This window comes from Petaurus breviceps, unplaced genomic scaffold, assembly GCF_028583685.1.
Source record: "Petaurus breviceps papuanus isolate PSGF00001 unplaced genomic scaffold, PetGlider_PUasm1.0 90925, whole genome shotgun sequence".
NCBI lineage: Eukaryota > Metazoa > Chordata > Mammalia > Diprotodontia > Petauridae > Petaurus > Petaurus breviceps.
The window spans coordinates 26284021-26302965 of record NW_027187380.1 but is presented as its reverse complement, the minus strand read 5'-3'; the positions used below and the strand labels follow the sequence as shown (position 1 = coordinate 26302965).

The 18945-nt window shown below is 33.1% G+C and overlaps 1 protein-coding gene across 1 annotated transcript in view; it reads left to right on the top strand.

The window, feature by feature from the left end:
• Positions 1 to 16819, top strand: part of PSMD12 (proteasome 26S subunit, non-ATPase 12) — a 31017-nt gene extending 14198 nt beyond the window's left edge. The window contains exons 4-11 of the mRNA XM_069076610.1: positions 1820 to 1927; positions 7648 to 7752; positions 8841 to 8990; positions 9100 to 9234; positions 10268 to 10380; positions 10936 to 11110; positions 14033 to 14110; positions 15916 to 16819. Of these exons, the coding sequence (XP_068932711.1) occupies positions 1820 to 1927; positions 7648 to 7752; positions 8841 to 8990; positions 9100 to 9234; positions 10268 to 10380; positions 10936 to 11110; positions 14033 to 14110; positions 15916 to 16125 (1074 nt within the window). The 3' untranslated portion in view covers positions 16126 to 16819. The remainder of the gene's footprint in view (positions 1 to 1819; positions 1928 to 7647; positions 7753 to 8840; positions 8991 to 9099; positions 9235 to 10267; positions 10381 to 10935; positions 11111 to 14032; positions 14111 to 15915) is intronic.
• Positions 16820 to 18945: the final 2126 nt, after the last annotated feature.

The following is an 18945-nucleotide window of genomic DNA, read 5'->3' as shown; positions in this document are numbered from 1 at the left end:
AACTGGCTGTGTAACCTTGAGCAAGTTACTTAACCCCAATTGCTTTTAAAAAAAAAAAAAAGAAAGAATGAAGTGCTTAGGAGGAAAGATAATGAATTCCATTGTGAACATGTTGAGTTTAAGATTATCTATAGGACTGTCATTACATCCTTGTATATCTGCCACCCCGTCTCTAACAGAGGCCACATGGTGCAATCTAGAGAAAAGTGAACTGGAAATAAAAAGACTTGAGGGTTTAAGCCCTAGTCTGCCTCCTCAAAGATAATGGGCAACTCAGGTTATAGCTATCTGAGCCTCAGTTTCCTCATGTATAAAATAGGGTGAATAGAATTTGTATTTTCATATCTATCAATTAGGAGGAAAGCTATGTGTAAACTGTTAAGTGTTATTTAAATGTTATATAAATTTAAATTTTGAGCAGACTTGTCTAGAGTATATCTATTTTTATATTTCTCGCTTTTTTGGTACATCTTATTATTAACAACATATCCTTTCCAAAATTATCTCTAAGTGCTTTCAAGCAGTTAAAATATTATATCAGTATTAGGACTGAAAATAGGAGTTCAGGATTCATATAAATCCCTTGCTCTAGCCTTCAGAGAATGAAAGTGAAATTTGTTTTCAAAAAGAATCTGACCTTGTTTTCTGAGTGAATTTTTTAAATTAAATTTTTTATTTATATTGTTAAATTATTTCCCAATTACATGTAAAAAAAATCTTTAGCATTTTTTTTAATTTTGAGATTTAAATTATCTGCCTCCCTCTCACCTCTTTAGAAGGCAAGCAGTTTGATTTCAATTATACATGTGAAGTCATGCAAAATATATTTCCATGTTGCAAAAGAAAACACAACAAAAACCACAAGAAAAAGAGTATGCTTCAGTCAGCCTTCTGAGTTTATCAGGTCTCTCTCTTTCTGGAGTTAGATAGCATTTTTCATCATGGGTCGTTTGCAATTCTCTCTGATCATTGCTTTTCTCCAAGGAGCTAAATGTTTCATGGTTTTCATGATCTTTACAACATTTCTGTTACTGTGTATAGAGTTGAGAGAATTTTTAAAATAGCTATTTAAAATATGTTATTGGGACTCTGAATAAGTCACTTCACTACTCAGGGCCCCTAGCAGTTCTTTAACACTGTAAGTTGCAGAAGAGATGCTATTTTGCATTGATAGAGTTTCATCTCTGGGAATTCCTTTTTACCAATGATATTAATAATTAATAAAATTCATTGTTAATAATTCCTGTGATTTTGTTTGAGATAGTCTTGTACATATGGATATGAAATTAGTTTAAACTTTTGGTTTTGGATTCATCTTGTATTAGACTTAATCCATAAGTCCTTCTCTAGATCTAAAATCTTGATTACTGTCATTAGTCATCATGACAATGCATTGAAAGGCTCTTGAGTATTATACAGTTGGCTCTTTGGCTTCTGTCCCCTCCCTTCTGAGACTATAGAAGTTGGCTGTCTGATCATTGACTACCCTCATCCATAGTTTGTTTTGTGTGTGTTGTATAATCATGATATATTTATAAATGTAAACAGTCGTAGTGCTTTTTTTTTTTTGTCCTCACAACAAACTCAGAGCACTTTAGATCCCTGGTTCTTTTCAGCTGTGTTTTATTTTACTGGGTACTCGAGAGTTGCTACTTTGCTGTATATGTATGTATTTTTGTCTACATTCAGGTTTAGATCACTTTTTGAAATGTTTCAGATTCCAATTTTTGCTATATTACTTTAATCAATAAAATTAACAGCTTTCTGTTATTTTAATTTAATTTTAGTTACACAAACTTTTTTTTGTCATTTTATATAGGCAGTTGCAAAAATGGTTCAACAATGTTGTATTTACGTTGAGGAAATCACAGATCTTCCCATCAAACTTCGATTAATTGATACTCTTAGAATGGTGACAGAAGGAAAGGTAAACTAGTGGCATAAGTTGATATATGGCTAATAGATAATAATTTCTAATGTCTTATCTACAGTTGAGGGACTTTTTAATCACAAAGATTCTAAGTGTGATCCCATCATTGTAGGTAGGAATGTTAAAATGAAGATTAGTCATCCATGCTGATACACCTGTTTAGTTGAGGATAAAAACTCAACCAAGTATTTTCCTGTTGGTGTTCTTTTTTCTTGACTTTTGTACCTCTCCAACAGGAACAGATAGGAAACAGTTAATGTAGTTAGACAGTTCCTTTCTTTCTTGATCTTGTGGGAATTATTTCTGTTATCAAGTAAAACATTTTATTTTGATTTTGTATCCTTGAATTTTAAATATTCCTATGCTAGTCTAAACCTTTTTTGTGTCATGGACCCCTTTGGCAATCTGGAGAAGCCTAGGGACCTTTTCTCAGAATGAAACCAATTATATTGAAATACAGAAATACCAATTATTAAAATACTTAATTAAAACAAAATTTGCAGACCCCAGGTTAAGAATCTATGTTTTAAACTGTTGTTAAAAATTAATGTCCTGGGCTGTTTAGATTGTTGGGACAGCTAGGTGGCAAAATGGATCTCTGTCTCCAATACCAGGCCTGGAGTGAGGAAGATAAGTCTTCCTGAGATCAAATCTAGCCTCAGACACTTAGTAACTGTGATGCTGGACAAGTCACTTAACCCTGTTTACTTCAGTTTTCTTGTCTGTCAAATAATCTAGAGAAGGAAATAGCAAACCACTCCAGTATCTTTGCCAAGAAAACCCCAAACAGGGTCCTGAAGAGTAAGTATTTATAAGAGAAATGGTGCAGTGAGAATCAGTACAAACCATGTTATAGTACAACTGAAACAAAACTGGGATAGCTAACACACTCAATGTAAGTCAGCATCCTGAAAGATCTTGACAGTCTGTAGCACTGAGCTGAATTCAACAGGGATAAATGTGATTTTTGTACACTTATACCTAAAAAATCCACTTCATAAATACAAGATAGGGAAAATATTGTTAGACAGCAATTTGCTTGAAAATGACTTGGGCTTTATATGGGACTGCAAACTCCATGTGTCAACACTATGTCATGGTAATCAAAACAAAATAAAAAAAAACCCTAATGCAATCTTGGGAAGGAGTGATAGTGCCTTTGTATTCTGACTTGGTCACACTTTATCTGTAATTTGGAAAGGTCATTGATAAATTGGTGAGTATCTAGCAGAAAAGGCAGCCAGGATGGTGAATAACATTAAGTCCATTTCATGTGAGAACTAGTTAAAGACACCAGCAATGTTTAATCTGGAGAAGGTTCAAGGGGACACAGCAGCTTTTATCAAGTACTTGAAGAGCTGCCAAGTGGAAGAAGGGTTAGATTTGTTTTACGTAACTGTAAAGGGCAAAACCAGGAGCAATGGGTAGAAGCTAAAAGGGGAAAATTTAACCCTAAAGTAAAAGGGTTCCTGACAATTAAAATTACCTGCAAGTGCATGTTAACGGCCTTCCAAAGTCCTAGGATGAAAGCACCAGTGAATGTCTTCAAGCAGAGATTGCAAGACCACCTATTGGTTTACTTAATTTGCCCTATTTATTGACATTTTGTGGTAGAGATGTTTTCTCTTACATGGGTTGGAGTAGATGGCTGACCAGGTCCTTTCAAACTCTAATTCTGTGAAACACATTTGTGACCCTGGTATTTAGAATCCTTAAAACTCGAATCTGATTTGTACTTAATATAATATTATAACTTAAAAACAACTTTATACCATCTATTAAAAACTACTAATGGGTCTAGAGTATACATTGTAAATAAATATAACTAAAGGTTTAATTTTTTTCAACAAACTTTAAAATGCATTTGTAATCTAAGTTTGTTTTTACTGTTCAGTCATCTCAGTCATGTCCTGCTCTTTGTGATCCCATTTGGTTTTTGTTTTTTTTTTTGGAGGGACCTTAGAGTTCATTAAGCCCAATGCCCCTACTCAGGTTACTCAAAGTTACACAGTTAGTTAGTGGCTCTGTCCCTCCCACTTTGGGGTTATTTGTACCATAAGATGGCTTGTGTTGATTCTCATTGAACCATTTCTTTTATAAATACTTGGTATGAAAGTGAGCCTAGATTCTTGAAGGTTATACCAGTGGACCACAAGCTCTGACAGATCTTCCAAGTTGGAAAGGCTTCAAGTAATGGGGAGGAAGGACAGGAACAAACATTAAGTGCCTTTTTTCGAGCCATTCACTGTGTTAAGCACTTTACAGATATCTCATTTGAAAGTACAGGCCCAGTGGTAGACTGTATTATTTAAAGTCTGGTAATGGATAATGTTGGAGGTTCCTCACCCAGTTTGCTACAAAATGACAAATTTCTTGAAGAACAAATTAATTAACATATTTAAGACACTTTGTAACCTTAAAGCAGTACATAAACTTCAACTATTATATTATTAAAAGGAATAGAGGAAACAGCATAGATTCAGAACTGAAAATAACTGAATAGGCCAGCTAGTCCAGGGCTTCTTAAACTTTTTCCACTTGCAACCCCTTTTCACCAAAGAAATTTTTATGCGACCCCAGGTATATAGGTATATAAAATAGGTATTCAAATCAAACATTTACTAATAATAAATCATCCTGAAATTTTTTTTAAAGCAGTCCTTTGTACATATAATTTTGCTATTTATTAGAGATGAAAACAAATTTGCATACTAATGAGTTGGATGTGCTTGTTTATTTTTACATAGAGAATTAAATCTTGGCAGAATATTTGATACTGCAGGATGTAAAGCATCTTTAACATTTTTCAGAGTTGATTGATATTTTGATTTTATAATTGTAATTGCTGAGAACTCCTCTTCACATAAATACATAGTACACAATTGCAGAAATAATGTTTAGGGCCATTTCAGAAATTGTTGGAAATTCTGTCCTAATCCCAAGTTAAAATTCATTTAGCAGTTTTGTATGTACAATAACAATACTGCAATTTATAACATACAGTGGTTTTGAATTTGAACCAAGGTGTTTCTGGTAGTGTTTGTTGGCATTGTATGACAGCATACTCAGTGCAACATGCACATGTTGTATGTTCAAAACCAAGGATACAGTGAAGTTACACAATATACTGTGGGCAAGTGCTTTCATAAATGCCTTGAATTCATTACACATTTAATTTTGAATTAATTTTTGCTTGTACTTTCAGAAACCTCTCACTGTAGCCAAATTTTTCACAACCCCCACATTCAGTTACATGACCCCATATGGGATTGAGAGCCACGGTTTAAGAAGTGCTGATCTAGTCCAGTCAAGATATATATTGAGAGAATACCCTCAGTGGTGAGATTCCAGACCTTTGGAGTATCAAAGAAATATTTGTTTTCTGTGCTCTGAATAATTTTGATCTAATTAGTATTTGAAAAGGTGAAAACACTAAGCCAGGGGTAGGGAATCTGTGGCATTGAGGCCACATGTGACCCTCTAGATTCTCAGGTACAGCCCTTTGACTGAATCCAAAACTTCACAGAACAAATCCTCTTAATAAAAGGATTTGTTCTGTTAAACTTGCACTCAGAAGGTCTCATCCAAGAATCTAGAAGTCCACATGTGACCCTGAGGCTGCAGGTTCTCCACTCTAGGTTAGGCTTTTGGCCTAACAATATGTATATTAAAACTAAAAAGATTTAAATATTGTCTAAACTGTGGTGGTTGGGCCATTGAATTAATACATAAAAACATATATCCAGGATAGCTACATTTAGAATCAGACAATGAGTTCTAGGAAGAGGAAGGGGGGAAGGAGAGCAGGAATAAGCTTTTATTAAGCTTCTGCTATAAGCCAGTCACTATGCCAAGTGCCTTACAGAAATAGCTCATTTGATCCTCACAGTCAGTCTGGGAGGTAGGTGCTATTATTATCCCCATTTTACAGTTGAGGAAACTAAGACAGGTTAAGTAACTTGCCCAGGGTCACACAGCTAAGAAGTTTGTATGACTAGATTTGAACTTGGGTCTGCTGTACTGCCTAGATGAAGAGCGCAGTTTGGATTGCCTTTTAAAAATTGTGTGGTACAGTTTCGTGATCCCATAATGCTCTATAGCACAAAAACCCAATTTTTTGTTTTTATTTCTTATGTATTTTATTTTTAAGCTGTTCTTCCCCACTAAACCCTTCCCTGGAACAAAATTATTTAAACAAAACCAACAAATAAAATATCATCTCCTAACATAAGTAACATTCTATACCCATATTCCCTTTCCTGTCTACTAAGCAAGTAGAGAAGTATGTTTGTTTCCCAGACCAGTAATTGCAGTGAGTTCAGCTTCCTATTAGTGTTTGCATTTACTGTATCATAGTCATTCTTTATATTGTTGTAGTTCTGCCTATTTTCACTCAGCCTCCATTTATATGTTTTTACATGTTTTTTTGGATTCTTCATACTTATTCTTCTAGTTCATATTCCATAATTTGTTTGACCATTCACCACTTCTGTGACCATGCATTGTCACTTTTTTTTTTTTACAACAAATATGCCACTTTGGCATGCTTTTCTATATGTGAAGCCTTTCCTTTTGCCTTTGGCCTATTTGGCATCTAAGCCTATCAGTGAGATCACTGATTAAAAGCTGTAACAGCTGAGGAACAGTTAGGGGCATAGAGTACCCACCCTGAGTCAGGAGGACCTGAGTTCAAATTTGAGCTCAGATAGTTACTAGCTATATGACCCCGGGCAGGTCATTTAGCCCTGATTGCCTCTTTAAAAAAAAAAAAAGCATGGGTGGTAAGGTGGCGCAGTGAGTAAATCGCCAGCCCCGGAGTCAGGAGGACCTGGGCCTGAGACACTTTAACACACACACACACAAAAACTAGCCGTGTAACCTTGGGCAAATTACTTAATCCCAATTGCCCTTCAAAAGGGAGGGAAAAAAAGCTATAACAGCTGATTTCTTTTTTCAGAATTTCAACTTAAAGCTCATCTTTGTAACACATTTTTTTCAATGATAGCAGCAAACCTTGAAATACTGTAATCTCTAAAGAGCTAAAAATAGTAGTGTTCCAGAGGGCAACAGAGAGGCATGCAGTGGACTCCAGTAGGATAAAATAAATTTCCCGTGGTCACTAACGTGCAAGGAGTGGCCTAAGGACTATCATCAAGGAAGTAAAGGATTAGAAAAGATGATATGGTAATAATTTCACGAGAGCAAGAAACAACACACGAACATTCGAAGTACTATATCAGGTACAGGAAGGTCTCTAGCACATCAGGGAGCTTCTATAAAAGAACATAGGCAAAAATCATGAAACAAGAAGGCATACATCAGTGTCTTCCAATGAAGGGAATACCAACATTGTTAGGATTCAACAGATCCAATCAGTATGGCATTGAAGCAAAGAGTGAGATGTATTTGAAAACACAACCAAAATTACTGTATTTAATGAACTTTTATTGCAGATGATGTTTTGGGATATCCAAAACAATTTTATGGCTTTAATTATAAAAGTGTAAGATTTTTGAAAGTATTTATCAAGGTGTATTCTCTTTTAAGTATTTTTTATAGTTGCTTTGGGATATACCTAATAAACAAGATGATTTTATCATCAAGTTGAATTTTATTATACTCATTTTGGATAATAGGCTAACGTAAGCATTTTGAAGTTTTAGCTCATTTCTGTGGGAAAAAAATTTTTTTCCAGCAAATATTTCTTGTGTTTCTAGATTTATGTGGAAATTGAACGTGCTCGATTGACTAAAACACTAGCAACAATCAAAGAACAAAGTGGTGAAGTCAAAGAGGCAGCATCTATTTTGCAAGAGCTCCAGGTAATGCATTATGTCTTGGGGTGCACACATCTTTATCTGCAGAAATCAGTATTTCTTAATAGAGGCAGCCTATATTAAAGTATTAGCCTCTTTTTTCAGCTCCCAAGAATAAGATTGATTTACAACAAAGTGAGATTTAGTCAAGTAGCAGTAAAGTATGCAATTACACTTCAACCAAATTCTAGCTGCCAAGCAAGTTTTGAAGAGAGACTTCAAATGTAACGAATTAACCTTACTTCCGTAATTACTTGAACATTTAATTCTACATAAGTGGAATAGATGATTTAAGTGACACTAATGTGCTGTTCCTTTCTTTGGAATCTGTGTTTTAAATTTTAACTTAAATTGTAATGATTATTAGCTTGGTATTGTCTAAAATTGATTAAATTCAATGTGTGGCATGAGGCCTCAAAATGGAAAGGAATCTTAATCTAGCCGCAGGTACTTTTCCTATCTGCTTGGTTTTTGTGTAGTTCTGATAAATTATACATTCATCAATACAGTGCTTTTAAAGGTCCTTGATGGACCATGTTTCATTTATCTTGGTATCTCCATAGAAGTATACATTTAGAATTTAATTAAATAATTGTTGAACAAAAGAACAGACACACTGGGAAGTTGTAGAGTAATCACACAAACCAGATGTCCACATTATAAGTTTGTTTAATCATAGATGATTTAGATAATTCTGACAGTTTCATTAATGTAAATAATATTGCTTGAATAAGGCTTTTTAAATGCTAGATGCCTCATGAACTATATTGGTTCATTTGTCTGAACAACTATTTTATGTAGATATAAAGGTCACAAGAGCCAAATGTACACATTATGTAAATGATATCTTTTTTTTCTTGTTTTAGAGTGTTTTCTTGTTTTATAGCTATCCATGAATAATTTAATTTTATACAGTACCCAACACAATTTCTTATATTTATGGAGCTTTTCCTAAATATTATTTGTTATGGTCAGTTATTTTTATATCTACTCCTTCGTTTAATTATATCTTTTAGAAATATCACTAAGTAGTTACCGTTTAAAAACATTACCAAGTAGTTAGAGATTTTTCTGGAAATTACTTCCTCTCCCAGGTGGAAACATATGGGTCCATGGAAAAGAAAGAGAGAGTGGAATTTATCTTGGAGCAAATGAGGCTTTGCCTAGCTGTAAAGGATTACATTCGTACTCAGATTATCAGCAAAAAAATTAACACCAAATTCTTTCAAGAAGAAAATACAGAAGTAAGTTACTTTCCTCTCATTTATTTACATTCTTAATTTTAAAATGTCTTCAACAGAACAGCCCATGAAATCTTATTCATTATGGTTTTGTTGTTTTTTGTTTTCCTAGAAGTTAAAGTTGAAATACTATAATTTAATGATTCAGCTGGATCAACATGAAGGTTCCTATTTGTCCATCTGTAAGCACTACAGAGCTATATATGATACTCCTTGTATCCAGGCTGAAAGTGAAAAGTGGCAGCAAGTAAGAATATTATATGAAATGGTATTGCTACATGTTGGAAAGTGTTAGAATCTTTAGTTTATTTAGAAGACATTTTAACCTTTCATTGCTCTTTCTGCGGTTACTTGGTAGTGATTTACATGTGAAATTCTGTGGTAGTTTCTGATTTAGACTAATGTGTCTAATGACCAGTCTACATCATGGACTACTTTTTAAGAAATAAAATTTTAAGGGGTGGCCAGGTGGCTCAGCGAGTAAGAGCACTGGCTCCAGTGTCGGGATGACCTGGGGATCAAATCTGGGCTCAGATACTCAGCACCATACCCAGAAATAACTGACCGTGTAACCTTGAGCAAGTTACTTAACCCCGATTGCTTTTTAAAAAAAAAAGAAATAAAATTTTATTATTCAATATATATAGTAACTCAGTTGCTAGCATATCTTTCATCAAATTATAATTGGCAGCATCCATTTATATATAATTAATTTCTTTAAAGTTTCCTTTTTAAGGGGTGGATAGGTGGTGCAGTGCATAGAGCACCGGCCCTGGAGTCAGGAGGACCTGAGTTCAAATCTGGCCTCAGACATTTAACACAAAAACTAGCCATGTGACCTTGGGCAAGTCACTTAACCCCAATTGCCCTCCAAAAAGCAAAAATAAAATAAAGTTTCCTTTTTAAAATGTCCTTAAATTGTATATGTCCTCTACAATATTATTTACATAGTTAATTTTCTTAAAGAAACTTTTACAGTTCGAAAGTAAACCATTCAGGTCCTGTAAATCCAATAGATATATCACAAAATCTATTATAGTCAGCTACTATTTGAAAAAGAGCAAGTAATACCCTCTTGGAACTAAGTATTAAATTTCAGGGGGGGAAACGGCATAAGGACTATGATAATGTCTTAATACCATTCCAGAATATCAGTTCCTACTTAGTCACATGGTCATTTGATTTTGTATGTTATGTAATTATGCATATTTAGTATGTAACCTGTGGCTATAATTTAACTTGTATATAACTTATAGACTTAAATCCATTACTTTTTCTAGGCTCTGAAGAGTGTAGTCCTTTATGTTATTCTGTCCCCCTTTGACAATGAACAGTCAGATTTGGTTCACCGAATAAGCAGTGACAAAAAGTTAGAAGAAATTCCAAAATATAAGTAAGTACATTTTGTGACAGTAATACTGTGCCTTAACATATCCTATTTAGTGGAACATTATTTTGGTATGTTTTTGTTTTTTGTTTTTAATGATGGCTTTGAGGGGAGAGGGAGGCAATCAGGATTGCCTAGGGCCACACAGCTAGTAAGAAGGCTCAACTAGTTAAAATTTTCCAGTTAATATTTTTAAAGAGTTTGTGATATGCTGAATGTACTTCTAGAGATCTATAAATCTAGATTTTTTTCTGTAAATTTAAAATTTGACTTTAATATTTGTTGCATTTATAGTAATAGTTGATAGAGGAAAACCGATGAGTAAAAGGGTTATGACCAGTTATGTGGGGAAAACTATCTATAGAAACATTGAAAGAATACTAATAGATCAGTGAAAATAAGTAACAATTTATATTTTATTATTAATAAAAACTAGATGAGTAGAATACTCTTGATTGTTTCTTAGTTTGTTATACTATTAAAATTAGAGGGCCTACCCTTAGTCTACCAAAGGTAATTTTTTTATGGTTTAAAATGATAAACATTTCAAATTATCAACAGGGATCTTTTAAAGCTTTTTACCACTATGGAATTGATGCGTTGGACCACACTAGTTGAGGATTACGGAAAGGAATTAAGAGAAGGTTCTCTTGAGAGTCCAGCAACAGATGTTTTCGGTTATACTGAGGAAGGTGAAAAAAGATGGAAAGACTTGAAAAATAGGGTTGTGGAACATGTAAGTACATGGCAGTTTTTTACCCTATAATAGATTTGGTGACTTTTAATTCTTACACAGTGAATTTTGGGTTTTTTTGGTGTGATCTTAGAGAAAATGAGTCATCTTCTGTTCTGTCTTACTAAGTTTCAGATAAAATATTTAGTTTTTTGAGTTTGATTAAGTTTTAGTGGATAACAGTGCCTTCACTTCTGTTAATCTTAACTATTTTATATTCTATTTTGGGCCCTTCAAAACGAAAAACTGTTTTACAGTCTTAGTAACTTTTAGGGGGGAAATTCTTCTAGAATCTCAAAACAGAGGTGTATTTCTTAAGAATGGATATTTAGAGAGATAGATACAGATATTGGTAGATATGGCTGTATCTATGTTCATAGATACAGATTTTAGGTGCTGGTCATGGACTCTCTTTTTCATTGCTGCTTAGAACCATAATATACTTTATGCAAAAACTTTGATGTCCTTTGTGTTACTACAAATTCAATCATTACATCAGGCTTATTTTTATTTATGTCTTTCCTCCATTTCTTATTTTCCATTTTCAGTGTTTTGTATCATATTTATTTAGACCTTTATCATTCTGGCTTAGGTACATATTTTATGCCCCTCATAGGATACTAAGGTCTTAGAGAGCCAGGAACTGTATATAATTGTTTTTTATACTCTTTTGTATCTCATCCCACAGAATAGTATAGTATCATGTACGTAGTGTTTAATAAATATCTTGGAAAGTTATCCCTTGAACTCTAAAGACAGTAATGGGGAAGTGATTATGTGACCTTCAAAAAAAAACGTGCTTCATATGAAACAGGCAAATGAAATGAGAAGGAAAATTTTAATTGTCAAATTATTTTAGAATAACAGTAAAGAAGCACAATGCTGTGTGTATTAACTGGAACAAATACATTCACTTAACAGTAAACTTTATTAAAAAATTTTATAGGGGCGGCTAGGTGGCGCAGTGAGTAAAGCTCCTGTCCCGGAGTCAAGAGGACCTGAGTTTGGTTCTGGCCTCAGACACTTAACACCCACACAAAAAAACTAGCCGTGTAACCTTGGGCAAGTTACTTAACCTTCAAAAGGCAAAAAAAAAAAAAAAATATATATATATATATATATATATATAGCTTTTAAAAACTTTTAAAATGTGCAATGTTTCATCCCTTTTTTGAAGCACTATGTTTGATTCTTCCATGAAACCATACTTTTATTACTTTGCATATTAAGCATACCTTTGAACAGTCCAGTTTCCCAAATATAGCCTTGGTTATAGCCCACTGGTTTCTCATAGACTTTAAGTCAAATGAGTTCTCACACCAATGAAACATGTTCATCTCTATCTCTTGGAGGAATTGTAATCTTTTGCAATATGTAGCATTTGTGCAAGGTCATGTTGAAATATTCTTTTTGGAAATTTCTGTAAGTATGGAACAATTCTGCTTTTCAGTCAGCATATTTTTTAGTTTATTATTTCCTAAATGGTGACAATTTCCTTTCACACTGGAAGTCAGAAATGCCCAAAATATTGTTTGGGGTGCATGTTCTATAATCTAAAATGAAGATGCCTAGGGTTTACAGGCTTACATCTATTACTTCTAACAGTGGTTTTAAGTATTTCTAGTCAAGAATGAATTCATCAGTGATCAGTTTTTTTCCCCCCAATCTGAATTAGTTCTATCTTTGTATTGTTTTGCCCATAATAAGCAGTTTTTCTTTATAGCAGTGATTAGGTGGTTCATTAGTCTTCCAACTTCAGGAAGTTTATACTGCATTATAAAGGAATCATTAATAACCCCGCCATCTGCCTGGTTCCCCTGAAAGTCTTTACTTGTTTTCTGAGGATTAATTAGGCTGTTTTGATCAGTAGTTTGTTGGTTCCTGGCATTATTTTATGTTTTTGGCCACACTTTCCTCAGTGATTTTGGTGTGACTGTTCCAATTTCATTGTAGGTTTGAATAGATCCTTTTAAACTTGTGATTTCCTCACACCAACAACTATTGCAATGTTTCTAATAGTCATTCAAATGTGCTCTTTAAGAGCTACAACTTTGCACAGCCATTATTAAAAATAAAAAAATTAAAAACACAGTGAAACGCCTGTGTATTACATAATATATAGTACTAAACTGACAGAAAAACCTAACTACAAGTGGAGAAACCAGCTCAATCGAGTTTTATTTGGTCCAGGTCAAGCACTATGAGTCACCTTAGTGTCTGTACAAACACATATGTATGATCTTTGGTATAAAATAAATCATATAAAAATTCTTGTCTCAAGTTATAGCTTTGAGTTTGTTTTTGTTTTGTTTTTCAAGGTAGAAGGTTTGTTCATTTCAGATCAGTTTTTGGATATCAGTACCTGTTTTTGCATTGACATTTTGGGGACCATAATTCATCTTAAGATTCCTGATATTCATAAAAAGACTTATTTAAAGTTCTTTATTAACAGATCTGATTACTTCTAACTTAACAGGAATAGGAAGATAACATTTTTACTCTGTCTTAGAAATGTCTCATAGGCACTTATGCTTTTTGCTTGATAGATGTTAGTTGACAAGGAGTTGTATCATAAATTAAGTTTGATTACTTGTAAATAACACTTAGATATTTTGGTTTCTATTTATTTTATTAAAATTTTATTAGTTGGTTTCATTGTTCGAGACTTAAGGCTTCTTCCCCTCCCCCCCAGGACATGATTCTCATTTTATTTGAATGTACACTTAAAATAGAGCTTAAAGTAACATTACAACTGTTGAATTTTCCAAAATGATTTTAACTGGTTTAAAATAATATAAGACCTAAAGTTTCCATGTGCTTAAGCTGGTTTTTAACCATTATACTAAAGGGGTAGCTTGATTCATTTTTATCCAGTGTAATCCTAAGAACTGATTTCCTTTTTCCCCTCTCCTACCCTGGCCTCAGAATATTAGGATAATGGCCAAGTATTATACCAGGATAACAATGAAGCGGATGGCTCAACTTCTGGATCTTTCTGTTGATGTAAGTACTAACTATTCCCATTTAGGCCATTCCTGTTTATATTGAGAATCATAGGATCACAGATTTATTGGCAAGATATCTTAAAAGTTATGTAGCCCAATCCCTTTATATTACAGATGAGGAAACTGAGGACTAGAGAGCTTAAATGACTTGTGGAAGGTCATATCAGGCAGTAAGTGGCAGAGCCAGGATTAAACCAGGTCCTCTGACTTCAAGTCTTCTTTCCAATGTATCACACTTACTAAATGACATCCAATATAATTTGAATTTTAAAATAAAACTTGACCTTTTATATATTGTTTGAGTTAACAAAAAATTTCTGAGATGACTTGTAGTCAAAGATTAAGCTAAATGTTGAAATGACTCTTGTGGGTATTGTTTTATAGTATTTAAAATTGCCATTTTAAAATACATTTCAATGTATTGAGTGATTTGAAAGTTAAGTTGGTTCAGAAATTTGAGTTTATATATATCATGTAGTTATAATAGGTAAATGATATAAATAGTACAACAAATTCATTGCACTTCAGCTAGGTCCTTATTAATTGAAGTTGAAATTTAAAAATTGTTTAAAAATTTTATTAGTGATTTAGATCAATACTGTCAAACTCAAACGGAAATGAGGGCCACTAAACTATACAAAGGATCTCATCTGGGCTGCATATTGACTAACAAAAACAAAATTAATGTTACTTATTTTTTATTATATTTTATTTATTTTGTTAAATATTTCCCAATTACATTTTAATATGATTTGGACACCACTCAGGAGTGTTTTGGACGTCATGTGAGCCACATTTTTGATACTCTGATTTAGGGTAATACAATAAATTGTATAAGTATAGACTGAAAAGCCTAGATTACTAGCTCAGTGAGTGAATATGAGTGGTTAATTAAGTGCCTATTTAAAAAGTTAATTTCTGACAATCTAATTCTATTTCATTCTCACCAAATGTTTCTCCCCACTCCCCCGAGGGGTTCCTAAAAATGTTATCACTTTCATCGATAAATATTGGGAGAGTGTCATTCTTTTAAAAGAAGCTAATTTGATTATAGGTTACTTAGTAGAAAATCAAGAGAGGTTAAGAGTAATGATAGTATATATGAGTCAAGCCTGTATGGAGTAGTATCTATCCAGTTCAGGGCTTCACATATTAAGAGGAATGTTGACAATCATCAAAAAAAAGTATCTGGGAGAAGGCAACCAGTATGATGAAGTAACAGGAAACTGTATCTTAAGAACAATTGAAGAAACCAAGGACTTTTTTCTTCTGGTGCAAAGGACAATGGACTTAGGGAGAAGCATAACTATTATCAAATATTTGAAAAACTCTCATGTGGGAAGCAAGATTTCACTTTTACTGCCTTACTCCAGAGGGTAATACTAGAACTACCAGAAGGTAGACATGAAGAAGAATTTTTCAGCTTAGTAGAAGGAAGAATTTTTATTTTTTTAAAGAATTGGGGCTATCAGGCACTGAAATGAGTTGCTGCATGAAGTAGTAATCACATGAAGTATATAAGCAAATAATAGACGGCCATCTTTCAGGGAGAGGAAGGGGTTACCTGTATTTGGTTGGTATTTCAGCTACATGAAGTCTAAAGTCCCTAGAATTTTCATGATTAAGTCATATGAAAATAAGGGTTGTCTGTCATATTTAAAATATTAACTTGGGATTTCCCATTTGCTTATTAGTGATGATGAATCCCGACTCTATCTTATTTCTGTCAATTTATAAATTGTTTTTGTTGAGTTTTGTTCATTTACATGCTTGTAATAATCAAGTTTGCTTTTTTCTTTTCAGGAATCAGAAGCATTTCTTTCAAACTTAGTAGTCAATAAGACCATCTTTGCTAAAGTAGACAGGTTGGCAGGAATTATCAACTTCCAGAGACCGAAGGACCCAAATAACTTACTAAATGACTGGTCTCAGAAACTAAACTCACTGATGTCTCTAGTTAATAAAACCACACACCTTATAGCAAAAGAGGAGATGATACATAATCTACAATGAGGTATTTAATACCCTAAAGCTTTTAAGAAAGCATTACAATTGGAGGGCATAAAGACTATTATTACAGTGTACCTGTTGGGTTTTTTCCCTCTTATTCCCCACTCCCTAATCTGAAATTTAAAACATGAGTAAAACTATATAAAACATTATTTGAACACCATTTCCTTGATTTCTAATTGTTTAACTTTGCTTTTGCATTTGGTGCAAGAATATAATGCAACTGTATTGTTTAATCAAAATTGTGTTGTAACTCAGAAATCTTTTTCTATTGTTAAAAATCCTTTTAGCAGTTTATCATTTGTTTTCATCCAGCTAACAACCATAATAAAAAATAGTATATGCATTTTTTTTTAAACTTTCCATGGTTTCTCTCTTTCTGAAAATTAATTGTAATAATGATTTGGCAAGTGGTTTTATAAAGTAAAATGTATCATCTGGCAAACTCATTAGGTTGAATTAAAATGCAGTACAGATAATAATGTTTTTAAAGTGTCTTACATGAAAGTAAAATTTATAGTTGTTCCAGGCTCCTTAATTAAGCCTATGTTCAACAGTTATGTTAAAGACCTCCTTGACTGTATCCCTACACACCAACTAGATTTACCATTCAATCAATTGGACTCTTCTTTTACATTGTCTTGACCAGTTGTTTGAAATTAATAAATCATATGATGGTATTGGCATGTTCACACAACTTGAGTCGTGTTAAATCTTACCTTACTGCATTTCTTTTAATGTTAAATGGATTATTTTTGTTTGTTGCTCTTGGATATTTTTCCTTTTAGTGGTTCAAATTAGACCCTGGTTTTTTTTAATTTTTCAAATTAACATTTAAAGACTAATTGATTTTTTCTAGAAGAAATATTTTATATTCATTTTCCATTTAGAAATTTTAAGATAATCCTGGACTATATAATTTTAAGATTACAATCACATTAATGCTCTGAGTCAGTGTGAATATAATGAAGTACTGTGTTTCATTGAAAATTGTATGCATTTGTTACAATTGTTATCATTTATTATACAATTAATTATACAATTATACATTATACAATCTGTTATCATTTAAAATTCATGCAAGATGTCAAGCTCCAAAACATCAAGAAATCACACTGGCACCAAAAACAAAATCAGTATTAATCATCTTGTAGATTTGTTGAGTGAAAGGATAGAAAGTACATCTTTTGGCCTTGGGCATTTTGTACTTGTAGTTGAAACACACATAGATACCCTTTTTGCATCCTCCATTCTTATGGTAAAGAGACTTTCCATGGAATTTGCCAGACTTGATCTGGGTATGGCCAGATGCTGCTGCAAATTTTAATTTTTGTTGTACTATTCTCTTGTAATCTAATATTGTTCATCTTCAGACTGATGTTTTTTACACATCTTAATTTCTTTCTATTTACTATATTCATAGTGCCAACATCCCATATTATTTATAAGTGCTTAATTATTGTTATTTTTTCCTTTCTAAATAATAATCAGTTAAGATCATGAGTGTATTTGTCAGCTCCTTTGTGTTTCCTATATATTAGGGAGTTATTTAGCATATGTTTGGAAAATTAAATGTTTTAAAAGTTCCAAGAGAAAATTAAATCTCTCTTAGATGTTAGGCCTTGTCTTTTATCAGTGACAGTCACAGATAGGGGAAAAAACTTCTTTCTAAAATATGATGGACATAATACTTGATCTGTTACCTCTTCAGTTAATACATTGTGAATAATTGGTATACAACTCACCAGTCTTTTTACCTAACTTTTACTTTTTCAAAGTTTTAAACTTAAACAAATGCTTCTCTAATTATAATCATCACTTTCTTTATACTTACTGTCAGATAACTTATTTTAAAGTTATTCTTATCTACCCAAATGTTCCAAATGTTAAATTTAAAAGTTTATATTTTAAATGCTTTGAGATCATTGAAGAAACTCCAATGTGTGAAAAGGAAAAATATGGTGGGTAAAGTAATAATTGATTTAAAAAGTAAAAATTATTACTAATTGACATAAAGCAACATAGCTTTCATATTTAGAATTCCATTTTATTTCAGAAAGCTTTTGTGTTTTATCCTCTGCTCAATATTTTTAGCCATAAGAAAATTTTTTTTGCAGCTTTCTTTTAAGAGTCAGCTGTGGTTTTTTTTGTTTTGTTTTGTTTTTTGCCTTTTGGAGGGCAATTGGGGTTAAGTAACTTGCCCAAGGTTACACGGCTAGTATTTTTGTGTGGGTGTTAAGTGTCTGAGGCTGGAACCGAACTCAGGTCCTCCTGACTCCGGGGCCGGCGTTTTACTCACTGTGCCACCTAGCCGCCTCAAGCTGTGTTATTTTTTCCCCAAGTTATTTCATTTGTCTTTTTTTTAAGATGGATAAAGTCTTCTGGACAGGAACACCACTCTCCCCCACCAACTCCCCTTCCTCCCTCTATCAGATCCTAACGATTATAAATCAGATGAGTCTCAACACATGAATGTATTCTTTATATCTCAGTACTTTTAAAAGATCCTTGCTGACTCCTTACAGTGATATTATATCACAACTCAGTTCCTTGAATTGTTTAATAAGACACCTCTTGGTGGCCAGTCTTCTGGTCATGGGCCTCTCCAAACTTAGTGAGGATTGCCTAAGTTTGACAATCTGAGGTCAAGGTTGCTCCATAAAACACTTGAAGAGGCTTTTCATCCATGTCTGTGTGTGTGTGTATACATAATGCTAGCAATAAGTTCTATTTTTTAGAAAAGACTTCCTGGAATATGATATCTAAGCTTTTTTTTTTGGTCATAGTATTGAGGTAGTACAATGATTCTAAAGTTTTTTCTCG